General features: G+C 51.7%; 1 protein-coding gene across 1 annotated transcript; it reads left to right on the top strand.

The window, feature by feature from the left end:
• The first annotated feature begins 9,577 nt into the window (after window positions 1-9,577).
• Window positions 9,578-10,328, top strand: ARL4C (ARF like GTPase 4C). The gene has a single exon (XM_074189825.1). It carries the CDS (start codon window positions 9,668-9,670, stop codon window positions 10,244-10,246), a length of 579 nt encoding a protein of 192 aa, XP_074045926.1. The 5' UTR covers window positions 9,578-9,667; the 3' UTR covers window positions 10,247-10,328.
• The last annotated feature ends 2,651 nt before the right edge of the window (window positions 10,329-12,979 follow it).

The raw sequence follows: 12,979 nt of genomic DNA on the forward strand, positions 1-12,979 counted from the left end.
TCAGAGGTTCTTTGATCAAAATTTCCTTAATGAACCATATACCATGGTTGAGGGGAGGGCAAGTTTCTTTTTGTTTATTTGTTTTTTTCTTTCTTGAATGTTATTTTATTTTTTCCAATTATGTGCAATGATAGTTTTCAACATTCATCTTTTTTGGAAGCTTTTGAGTTTCACATTTATCTACCAAACTCCCTTCTTTCCCCACTCCACCCCCATGAGAGTGAGCAATTTGATACAGGTTATACATGTATAATCATGTTTAACATATATCCATATTAGTTATGTGGGAAAAAAGACTCAGAACTAAAGGAAAGAAAGCATGAGAAAAAAAACATAAAACAAACTTAAAAAATAGAAAATAGTATGCTTTGGTCTGAATTCATTTTTCTCTGAATGTGGATAACATTTTCCATCATGAGGCTTTTAGAATTATCCTTGCTCATTGAACTACTGGGAGGACACTGGATCCATAATAGTTGACCATCTCATAATGTTGCTGTTAACGTGTCCAGTGTTCTCCTGCTTCTGCTCACTTCACTCAGCATCAGTTTATATGTCTTTCCAGACTTTTCTGAAGTCCGGTTGCTCATAGTTTCTTATAGAACAACAGTATTCTGATACATTCGTATACCCTAATTTTTTCAGCCTTTTCCATTTGATGGGCACCCCTCAATTTCTGATTTTTTGGGGGGGTGGGTTTCTTTAGGGAAGAGTCATTGCCTCAAAATTCAAATCCAAAGGAATGAAGCTCATATTGGAATTATCTTTTCTTGTTTAGGAGCAGAATGTTGATGTTCACACCAAAATGGAAGGAAGCCCTGAGTGAGAAGGAATGTCTCATTCTTTGTACTTTTATCCAAAATGCTCATAGAATGATAAGAGACACAAGATGCTAAAGCTAAAAGTAAGCCTAGTCCTAAATCACAAACAAATAGAAAATAGATGACCCCTGGAGCACCTTCTGGCTCTGAGATTCATCCTTCTGCAAAGTGTAGCCATTGAGCTATTGTAGTTTTGAAATGAGTGATAATTCCCACATTAAACATAAGTCCTCAGGAGTAGGGATGGGTAGGAAAGCTCCCTTAAACTGTATTTTCAGTGATGATATGCAGAAATGTAAAGGGGGTGCAGAGTAGCATGTTTCAGTCTATTGATCTCTTCAGAGAAGTAACCTTATGGAGTGAATAGTCAACCCTGGAAATAGGAAGCTGTCCAATCTCTGACACATTGGTTGTGTGACTTGGGCAAGGACTTCACCTCACTGTATCCTCAGGCAGTTTTCTAAAATGCAAAATGGCAGAACAGGTGCCAAGCAAGAGTCATGGTAAAGAGAATTTCCTCATCATAACTTCCCTATGCAGTACCAGACAGACATTTGAATTGATCCCTAATGGGAAGCCTGGTGATGCTGCATGGCTCATGCAAGGAAATGGGACTTTGGATCATTAAAAAGACTTAGGAGAAAGAAGCAGAGGTGGAGAAAGAGAAGGTGAAGAGAAGAAGAGGCAAGGGGCTAATTAGTAGAAGTCTCCAGAAACTTAAGATATGGGAGAAGTCAGGACCTTGACTTGTCCTGGGATTCCCAGCATCTGTACCCCCAGACTTCTTGGGTGAGATAGTTCTTTCTTTTGTTGAGCTGAAAGTCCATTTTGCTTCCAAGATTGAGAGTTCCTCCCTCTCTTGTGCTAAATCAATTAAACTAACCTGTTTAACTTCCCTGACTATCATTTTGGTGTTTGCTTCCATATATGCCTGTTATATGTTATTGCCTTTATCATTTGGTGAAATAAAAGTTATACTGATGGATAGAAAGCTAACCATTTCTCTCTGCTTCCTCTCCTGCCTGCTTAAGGAAAAGTGGGCTTTTATCCCGAACCCCTTCCAAAATTGCAAGGTAACCCCAATTGCAAATATCTGTTGGCAATAGATATAATTCATCTAGGCATGGTCTACAATAACCCATTAAAATGTGATTGTGAAGAGTGCCCAGCCTTGACCTTCCCTCCTTCTCCCTACAAAGGTGAGATGAGGAAGATTGCCGTGATTTCTCTATGTGCGCCCCCCGGGGCTCCCTCATGGTGACACAGGTCTATGTTAGATTGATATAATGAAGTCACAGATCAGGTGATAGAATCTCGCCAAGAAATGGTCATCCACCACACCCATTTGCCATTAATTAAAAAACCAAACCAAAATACTAGCTTTGAAAGCAGAGCAGAGTCAAAGGGAATGAATCTAATTTTGGCTTTCCTGCTTTCTACCTGGGTAACCCTGAACAAGTCTGATTCCCCTAATCTGTAAGGGCCTCAATTTTCTTATCTGTAAAGTGAGTGGGTTGTTTTTTTAAGATAATCTTTAAGCTCCTTTGTGATTCTTCATCCCATGTGCCATGCTGTTTTACATTAGGATGTTAATAAAATGGGGCAGCTTAGGTGGTGCAGTGGATAAAGCACTGGCCCTGGAATTAGGAGGACCTGAGTTCAAATCTGACACTTAATAATTACCTGGCTGTGTGACCTTGGGCAGGTCACTTAACCCTACTGCCTAAACAAAAAAGAGAGACTACAAATAAATAGATCTTTTAAGAGGGAGAGGAGAAGAACAGGGAATGAGAATGGACCTTGGAGTTCACCTTATGCCGTCTACATGGCAACAATGGATTTCAAGAAGAAAATTCATGAGAGAAAGTCCTCCTCCATCTTGCTCTGACCAAGAATTATACCTAATATCCAACATCATCCTAGGTTGATAGCTTTTGAGCTGGAAAAGAGGTTCAGTGTCCTTATTTTAGGGAGAGAAACCAAGGCTTGGGAGAATCAAGATGACCTTATTTCTGCTCATGAGCATGGGGCCATTTTCCCAGGAGCCCAGGATCCTAGATTTAGAGTTAGAAGAAGCCTCAGAGGCCATCTAATCCAACATCTCCCCCACCTCCAGTTCTTGAAAGAAGAGTAATTTCTGCCCAGAGAATCAAGTGACTTGTCACATAGACAGTAAATGTTAAAGCTACAATTTGAACTCAGGTCTTTTGCCTCCAAAGTCTAGCGTTCCTTCCTCTGTCTCCCCCATCCAATGATCATTGTGTTCAGATCTGCTTTTGGGATGCTCCAAAGACCCTAATTTCTGCTTAAGCTTTGGAGAAGGTTGGCAGCTGTAGAATCAGTTCTTGCCGTCACTATTAGGTGATCATGGGAAAGTCACTCAACCTCACTTGACCTCTGAGAATGGTGGTTTTCTCCTCCATAAACAGCGCATTTCACGCATCCCTTTTCACTCTTGCCTGCATCTTGGTTTTCCCTCATCTTTAGTTTCCCTTCAGTGATGCACATCATGGGCGATTCCTTCTACTCATCTAGCACACCTCCAATTCATGTCTTTCTATTCCTTTGCCCCACAGGTTCTACTCACCATGGTGGCCGCCTTCCTCTATTTCCTCTGAGATGTCCATGGAGCCTTCTAGCTGCTTGGTTTTTTTCTTCCTTCATCCTCACCAAGGGAGCAACCCATCTTCTTTTCCCAACATGCAATGCTTTGTTGGCACGCTTCTTCACAGTTCCTGATCTGATAGGCTATCTGCTACACATACACCACTCACTTCTCCAGAGCTCTCTGGATGTTATTCATTTTTAATTCTCCAAAGAATACAGTGATCTATGCTCCATGGCCTTAGAATAGTAGCAGGAGACTATTGGTGCTAAAAACATAGGCTTTTGCTTCTGGGAAAATTAAATGACTACAGATTCTCATTATCTAAAGTGCTTTTGGGTATTGGCTATGAAATTCCTCTATGTGGGGAGGGGTATGGAGTGACTTTTCTCTTAAGCTAGCTTGGGCTCAGGGTTGCTAGCCAACATCCTCAGGGTCTGGAGTTGCCTGTGTCCTCTAAACAGGGACTGGAAACATCCTTCACCAAGGAGACAGCCTGTCTCAGAAAGGAGATAAATGCCAGATCTGCTTGGGAAGCTTATGCTTACCTTGGCAGCAAATGTGCTAGGCTGTCCAGTGAAAATCTGACAATAGACAGAATGGCTGCAGCAGTGACAGCAGAGTGATGGGATGGAAAGACTTGGGAACTAGACCCTAAAACATCCCAGAACTGGATAGCCCCTTGGACCCACTGATATCATCACTGTTCAGTGCTCCATGAAGGAGGGAGAAAGGAGGAAAGAGCTCCCCCTCCCAACATAAATGCTTCTAGCAGTACTTTTGGTTGTAGCAAAGATATCATTTGAGAAATGGCTTGACAAATTGTGGCGTATCAAAATAATGGAATATTATTGTACTAAGAAAGGATGAAAGGGATAGTTCTCAGGGATATGTGAGAGGACTTGTATGTACTGATGCCATAGGGAGTAAGCAGAATCAGGGAAATAATGGAGGTGATCTCTACAGTGATATTAAGGGAGCATAACTTTGGAAAGCAACACAACACAACACTGATGAATGTTCTGAGAAATTGTCATTCCTTAATATTTAAGATGAAGATCACCTTCCACTGTTGGACTGAGAGGTGATGGAGGGGAGGGATAGGATAAGATGAATGTTTTGAAATGGCCAATATATTTGGCTGGATTATATTTACTTTGAACAAAAGCTTTGGGGACTTAGAAAAGCAAAAAAAATTTCAAAAAGAGAAAAAATCAATAAGACCTTAAAAATCTTCCTAATAAAATAAAAACAAATTGGTTTTTTTCCAAGGGAAATGGGGTTTAGTGACTTGCCCAAGGCCACATAGCTAGGTCATTATTAAGTGTCTGAAGCCAGGATTTGAACTCAGGTCCTCCTGACTCCAGGGCCAGTGCTCTATCCACTGTGCCACCTAGCTTCCCCCAAAAGGCAATTCTTAAGGAGACACAAAGAGGTCAAATGTGTTATTCCCTTATTAAGATAAAAAATAAATTTATAAAAAGTACATGTCCCAAAGTTCACAGATTCATATAGCATTCTTTTTGTTCGATGCATTTTGAGATTATTAATAGTGATTGAGTTTATAATTTTATAAAAGGAAGAAAAGGCAAAGAAAGAAGCCTGACTTTAGCATCAAGCCTATAGGTTTGAATCCCAACTTGAGCCCTCTTTTGCCTCTGTGGCTTTGAACAAGTCAATTTCCCTCTCTTGGCCTCAGTTTCCTCATCTGTAAAAAATGAGGGGGTGGGATAAACCATTTCATCTCTAAGCTTCTTTCAAGATCTAAGTCCATCATTTCACACATTATCTTAGACCTTATGAGAACATCCCTGGGAATGTTCAGACACAAAAGGAAGAATGTGTCCCCTGAGGTTTCTTGCAAAGCTAAAGCTGGTCTAAGATACAGACGGATCCAAATGCTGGTGACTGAATTCCTAAACCGGCTGGCTACTGGGGGTCCCTTAATGATCCTTAATTGAATGGAAGTGTTAATGACTGAAATATAAAAAGGTTTTCTAGCCTTCCAGACTCAACTCTTAAAATGAGTCCTGAGAGATTTCAGTTGATGGGCACAGGATTTCTCCTCCCACAATCCTCCACTCCACTTACTCTCCAGCCCTGCCTAACTGCCCTTACTGTAATTCAGGTACAATAATACATTGCCTCCCACCTCCATGTCTCTGCATTCCTGCTGGGAGCACACTCCATCCTTATTTACTTTCACCTTCTAGAAGCCTCAGCTTCAGCCCAAGGGAGCCACTTTCCTCAAAAGCCCTTTCCTGATCTATCCTTCCCCCCTCCCCACCCCCACCACCCAGGCAGGTGGGACCCTCTCTTGTGTCTCTCATACAGACTCACATGTGTATGTTTTAGCTCACTGGGTATCATGTAAGCTTGTTGAGGGCAGATACTGCTTCCTTTTTGATTTTGCATGTCCTTAAGGAGCCTTAAATGGAAGTCTAGGACTCTTAAGTGCAGAGTTTGCCCTTCTGCATTTTAGAAATAGTTCCGGGGGCGGCTAGGTGGCACAGTGGATAAAGCACCGGCCCTGCAGTCAGGAGTACCTGGGTTCAAATCCGGTCTCAGACACTTGATAATGACCTAGCTGTGTGGCCTTGGGCAAGCCACTTAACCCCATTGCCTTGCAAAAACCTAAAAAAAAGAAAGAAAAAAGAAAAAGAAATAGCTCTTCCTGGGAACCAGAGTCCTCCAGTCCTCAGGCTTGCTTGATTAGTGTCACTTTCCTTTGTGGGGAGATGCTATCGAATTCATTGGAAAGAAGCATGAAAAATGCCCCCATGGATTTTACTAAGAGGAGAGTGTGCGTGTGTGTGTGTGTGTGTGTGTGGTACACACACACACACAGATTGCAGATCGTTATTCATATAATATTCATTTCTGGTTTTTAGGACATATTTTGAGCTCGATGACAAATGAGGATTGGTCGAAAGAATTATAAAGGGTTGATCTGAGGAACCAGGAGAAAAGACAGGGTTATGAGACGTACTTGTTACTCGCGGACATCAGCAGAGGGCGCTCCTGTATAACTACAGTTAGAAGGAAGGCTTCAGCAAGCCAGCTCCCCAAACCTGCCAGGTAGGCTGGGGATAGGGCAGGAGGGAAGTAGGGAAGGCTGGAAGGGAGGAGGGAGGGAGGAGGAGAGGGAGGAGGAGAGGGATGGAGGGGTGGATGGATGGATGGAGGGAGGGAGGCAGGAGGGAGGGATGGAGGGGTGGATGGAGGGAGGGAGGGATGGAGGGAGGCAGGAAGGAGGGATGGAGGGGTGGATGGAGGGATGGAGGGGTGGATGGAGGGAGGGAGGGAGGGAGGAGGGGAGGGGTGGATGGTGGCTGTGTGAAAATTCAGATTTAGAGAACTCGAGCTCTTCTTCCTAAATCCTCCACCAAAGATTGTGCTCTTAGAGGAGCATTTCCTGGCAGGTTTATCTGGTTAGCCTGCTTAACTGGTGGTACCTGCAAACACTTTTATCGGCTCCGTTCTCTCTGGCCTCTCAGGAAGTATTTTCATTAGCAGCACATTTCATTTTCTGCCATTTAGGAAAAGAGTCAATTGCAGGCTGTCATGAATGCACCCCAAGTTCTCCCTCATTGTGTTTGCACTTGTTAATTGGAAATTTGATGAAGGGAGGAGCACCAAAGAGTAGGCTGGGGAGCTGAAAGCTTACTGGGGTTCCAGAAGAAGAATCGATTCTATTTCTGAGGTTCAGGATCCACTGGAAAGTACCCAGCATATGGATCTGTCCTGTGGCCTGAGATCCTCAGGTACCACCCGATGTACCAGCCTTTTCTTTTGTTACTGTTGAGTCATTTTTCAGTCACGAGCCCACTTGGGGTTTTCTTGGCAAAGATACCGTTGGGGTATGCCATTTTCTTCTCCGGCTCATATTAGAGATGGGGAAACTGAGGCAAACTGGGTGAAATGACTTGTCCAGGGCTCCCACCGCTAGTAAGAGTCTGAGAGCACATTTGAACTCAAGGAGACAAATCTGTCCATTCTCTGCACTGTGCCAGGAGCGGACACTTCTGACCTGCCCTACAGCCACTGTGTCGATTCTTTGGGTTTATTCGTCTGAGTGCACATGGGATACCCCTCCTTCCTCCAGCTTTGTTGTTGTCTGCACCCCCAGTGCCTGGCACAGTGCCTGCTAGATAAGTAATCATTAAACAGCCGAAGCTGGAACGGAATGGGCCCTCCTTTCAGATGGTGCCCCCGTGTGTTCTTCGTGATTTAGTCTGCTTTATTAAAAGTGGGTAGAGGTCACTTCCTCTGTTCCTTCCTTTCTTCCGTCACCTAGTAATTAATTCATTCATTGGCCAAGGTGAAAACTGGGCTCCATTGACCCTGAGGCTCCGGGGTCATGGCTAGATCTGGTTTTGACCCCTGGGTGGTTTCGGACCAGCCGCGGGGGCCAGGTTTCTCTTCTACAAAAGGAGGGGGATGGATGGACGGCTTCAGAGGTCCCTTGTGGCTGCAGGCCAGAGTCTGACACGATCGCGGGCTGGCTGCCTCAGTGATTTCCCCACAGACAGTGGTCAAAGCCAACACAGACAAACATGCACACGTCCACAAACACGCACACATACACACATGTCCCATCCTGGACACTGAGCAAACTGGGGATGAGTGAACCAAGCAGGAGCGAACAAAGTGAGCAATGGGAAGAACAGCAGGGAGAAGCGAGGCGGGCACCTGGGGGGCCAGGAGGCTGCGCCGTGCAGACGGTGACACTGAGTCGCGGGCATGGAGCTTCGGGGCCTGCGGGCCGCCCGGGGCACCGGAACGCTAGTTACGGCCGAAATGAGTGAGTTTGTAACAAACTCAGAGGAAGGTCGTGGCCTTCTCCCGTCGTTGTGACGTCATCCACCCCCCGTGACTCGGCTCCACGTCGGGTGACGTCATTCCTCATTTGGGGCCGGGGACACGCTGCCATTCGTGGAGACCCTCACGGCCGTTCCTGTGTCCCGGCCCAGTGCGGGGGGAGGCCGCTGCCGGGCCAGGGAGCCTTCAGTGGCCTTGGCCTTGTGACCCAGTGACGGGGGGGGGGGTGGCCAGGGACGTGGGGGGCTTCTCCTGGACCCCGAGGCGGCTCTGCCCGGCGGGGCTGCCGCGGGGGGTCTGCGCCCCGCTGGGCTTCCTCACCTGGAGCCCGGGGCCTCGGGGCCGGGCCGCGCACCTGGCAGGAGGCGGCCCTCGCTGAGCCCCTTCCCCAGGGAGCCCGGCCGGCGAGAGCGCCGCCTAGCGGGGGAGGCGAGCGGGGCGGTCAGAGTCAAGTGCATGGGAGCGCCTGAGGCGCGGCCGGAGCCTGGGCCCCTGGGCTGGACCCCCTGATGCGGGCGGGGCTCTGGGGGAAGGGGGGCCCCAGCGTGCTCTCCGGCCTCGGCCGCTCTCTTGGGGTGACCTTGGGCGGGGCGTCGGGGCCTGGGGGGCTCTGCCCGGGGCGGGGGTCCGGCCTCGCTGTCCGGGGGCGGGAGGCCCTCATGGTGAGGAGGGGGTGCGGACTCTGCGGACGCGGCCGGGCGCGAGGGGGAGGAAGCCCCTGGAGACGCCCCCCCCATGGAGACCCCTCCCCCCGCGGAGACCCCTCCCCCCGCGGAGACCCCTCGGCTCTGCCTCTCCGCAGCCGCTCGGGCGGGGCCGGGGGGTGACGACCCCCAGGGGCCGCCTGGTGGGAGCGCCGGGCGGGGAGGGGGAGGTTGGCGCGGCCGCCCCGCCCCGGCCCGGCTCGGCCCCGCCCCGCCCGCCCCCAGCCCCGCCCCGGCCCCGCCCCGGCCCCGCCCCCGCCGGGGTGTCTGGCCGGGGCTGCGCCCGCGCGCCAGAGGGGGCGGAGCGGCGCGCGCGGCCGGAGCTGCAGCCGGGCGGGAGCAGCGGCGGCGGCGGAGCAGGCGCGGGGCGGCCGGGCCGGACCGAGCCCAGCCGGGCCGGGCAGAGCCGAGCAGAGCCGGGCCGGGCCGCGCCGAGCCGAGCAGAGCCGGGCCGGGCCGGGCGGGCCGGGCCGAGGGAGCGCGTGCGCCCGGGATGCCCCTGCGCGGCGGGGCGGCCGGCCGGCCCTGAGCCCGGGCCCCGGGGCCCGCGCGGAGGAAGGCGGCCGGGCATGGCCGCGGAGGCCGGCCGGGGCCGGGGCCCCGAGATGCCCGTGCGGCCCCCGGGGGCGTGAGCGGGCGGCGGCGGAGGAGGAGGAGGAGGAGAGGCGCCCCCCGCGCCCCGCGCCCCCCGTGCCCCCCGCGCCCCCCGCGCCGCCATGGGCAACATCTCGTCCAACATCGCGGCCTTCCAGTCGCTGCACATCGTCATGCTGGGGCTGGACTCGGCCGGCAAGACCACGGTGCTGTACCGCCTCAAGTTCAACGAGTTCGTCAACACGGTGCCCACCATCGGCTTCAACACGGAGAAGATCCGCCTGAGCAACGGCTCGGCCAAGGGCATCAGCTGCCACTTCTGGGACGTGGGAGGCCAGGAGAAGCTGCGGCCGCTCTGGAAGTCCTACAGCCGCTGCACCGACGGCATCATCTACGTGGTGGACTCGGTGGACGTGGACCGGCTGGAGGAGGCCAAGACCGAGCTGCACAAGGTCACCAAGTTCGCCGAGAACCAGGGCACGCCGCTGCTCGTCATCGCCAACAAGCAGGACCTGCCCCGGTCGCTGCCCGTGGCCGAGATCGAGAAGCAGCTGGCGCTGCCCGAGCTGGTGCCCGCCACCACCTACCACGTCCAGCCGGCCTGCGCCATCATCGGCGAGGGCCTCACCGAGGGCATGGACAAGCTCTACGAGATGATCCTCAAGCGCAGGAAGTCCCTCAAGCAGAAGAAGAAGCGGTGAAGCTGCCGGGGCCCTCCCCCCCGTGGGGGACCCGCCCCGCGACCCCCCGGACCCCCTCCCGCACCCCGAAACGAGCACCAAAGCGACGCGGCCGGCCCCCACCCCGAACTCTCGGGCCGGCCGGACCCCGGACTGCCCCCTCCCCACCCCCTGACGGCTCAGCCCGGCCCCCCGGGGCCCGCGGCACGGACGCGCAGCCCCCCGGGAGAGGCCTTTGTTTGATGCCCCCTGTCTCCCGGGATCGGAGGAGGAGGGGGAGGCGAGCGGAGGAAGAGGCGCCTGGGGAGGGGGCTGAAGGCTGGCTGGGGGGGCCCGGGGAGGCCCGAGCCCCCTTCCCCGCCAGGCGCCCCGGCCAGAGGAGGCTCTGCGGGGCGGGCGGGGACAGCTCCAGGGGCTGAACCCAGGCTGCCGAGACTCCCTTTCACGGAACAGGGCGGGCCCCTGTTTGCTCTGCCTTGGCTCCTGCCCCGGACCCCGGCCAGGTGGGCGGACGGACGGATGGCTGTTGGGGGGGGGGGCTTCTTGTGCCGCATGGGCACGCTGGCACCGCCGACCCCCGGCCCGGAGCCTGGCCGAGGGGGAAGCCTGGAGAAAACGCCCGTTTCTTTTACAGGATGAGAACTGCCTTTCCTCCCCGGGCCCTCCCCGGGCCCCCCACCCTTTGGTCCAGCGTCTTCCCCGCCGTTTGGATCCAGCCCACGTGTAGGTCATTATCCCACAAACAAAGGAACCAGTAACCATTAAGAACCGGTGGCCGGTGGTGGTGGTGGGGGGTGTCATTTATTGCCGGAAACCTAGTCAAAGGGATTCAGAGACTGGATGGGAAGGGGCCGAGGCGGGAGCCCCTGGGCCCGCAGTGCCCGTGATCTGTGCCAGGCTTGCCTCTGCTGGGCCCTGGGTGATGGCGAGTCATGGAAAACGAGTGGGAGCCCCTTGGGAGCCTGGGACTCTGCCAGGGGAGATGTCGGGGCGTCTCACGAGGCCACCGGAGCCTGTCCCATGTAAGAAACTCCATAAAACCGTCTCATTACCGTTCTGGATAGGGTGCACCCTGTACCCCCCTGCCCCCCAAGCCCATCCGTCTTGCAAAAGCCCACCTCACTGCATGGATTTCAAAGCACAATGACCTCGGTCCTTGCTTCTCCAATTCCTGTCTGATGCAGCCAGTCCAGCAGGGTGGCAGAACTCCCGGAGGGCTGGAGGTGGGTGGAAGCTTGGGGCATGATGTCATGGGGGGGGCAGGTGCCCAAGGAGGACCCGGAGACCAGGCAAGCTGAAGGGGAAGAAAAAACAGAGTTAAGTATTTTTAATAAGACTTTTTTTTTTTAAGAAAAGAAATAAATGGTTTATGATCAGGACTGGGAGTCTTGGTTACAGGATGCTGGTCATTTTACACAGAAGTGCAGTATTGTCCGAAGGGAGACTTCAGACTTGGAGTTCCTCTTTGAAGCCATGTTTACTGGGGCACTGGTCCTCTGCCCTCCCTCCCCCTTTTGAAAACTTAACGTGGGAGTCATTTGGAAATTGGCCACTATCAGGTTTGAGCATGGGAATGTGTCTAGAGAAAGCCTAAGGCCTGGCCTCTTTATCCACTGCTTTCCACAAACTCACTTTAGAACAAACTCCACATAGCATTACTGGCTTTTGACCTAACAAAACGCAATTCTTACAGTTATTAGGGACAGATGACTCCTTGTCATTTGGGACAGGAATGGTGGCCCCTTCCCCAGCGGGTCTTCTTTGCTCTTAGCCAGGCAGGATGGAGAAGGCTATGGAATTCCCGTTTACACAGTCGTAATTCACTTCCTTGTTCACTGAGTTCTGAATGGGCTGGTCCCATCATGTAAGGAAACTGTGTGTAGAGATCTTGTTGTTTGTGTGTCTGTGGTTTTTCGTTTTCTGTTGGGCTCCCCCCACCCCGGATTTTTCTTTTAGTTTCTTCACATGCCACAGTTTCTTATTAAGCACTTTGAGATTCCTTAGCTCCACCCTCGGGAGAGAAATAATATATTTATTTTGTGACCCTGCAGAAGCCAAATAGGGCGGGATGCTCTGTGGAGTTAGGTTTTAAGACAGATCTTCCTCCTGGTTCTTGCCTCGCTTTCCAGAAGCCCCCAGCAGAATTTGGGGCCTTTGTCTAGACTGAGGGAGGGTCTGCAGGCAGTCAGGATATCTCTTTCTGAAACACTGTCCATGATGAACTCGGGGCCCAGAATTCCGGTTGTTTCTTTCATGTTTTGACATCCCTCCTCATAGTCCCTTCAGCCCCAAGCTTGGTGTCACCTTCCCCTTGGGATGGGAGGAAAACCTTCCTTGTTAAGGGGCCCTCCAGATTTAGGGCCTCAGTCCCTGAAAGAAGGAAGGTGGTGGTGGTGGGGGGGTTGCTTTGGAGCATCACCTCTCCAATGAGGTTTCCCAAAGGAGACCAGCAGGGGATGCCGGTTTGGTGGCAGACCTTGTCCGCTCATCTATATATATTTTTTTGTCTGTTCAAATGTTAGAATCCAAGAAAACCGCCTAGCTGCCTCTTCATTTTTCACCTCCCCACCCCCAATCCAGTCCTCTCTGTTCTAATTGTTCTTTTTGGTTCATTTCTTTCTTTTTTTATGATGCAAAACATGATGCTGTGAACGGAAATAAATTATTTATACAATCCAACTTGGGGTACATTTGTCCTTCTAGTGATTTCTGTGATTGTTTCTTCTGTTCCCTCCTTTTCCCAATCCGAGATTA

The sequence above is a fragment of the Macrotis lagotis genome, chromosome 5 (assembly GCF_037893015.1).
Source record: "Macrotis lagotis isolate mMagLag1 chromosome 5, bilby.v1.9.chrom.fasta, whole genome shotgun sequence".
In the NCBI taxonomy this organism is placed as follows: Eukaryota; Metazoa; Chordata; class Mammalia; order Peramelemorphia; family Peramelidae; genus Macrotis; species Macrotis lagotis.

Bases quoted from the DNA above. Each gene is read 5' to 3' on its own strand.
- ARL4C (XM_074189825.1), top strand. From the start codon at position 9,668: ATGGGCAACATCTCGTCCAACATCGCGGCCTTCCAGTCGCTGCACATC.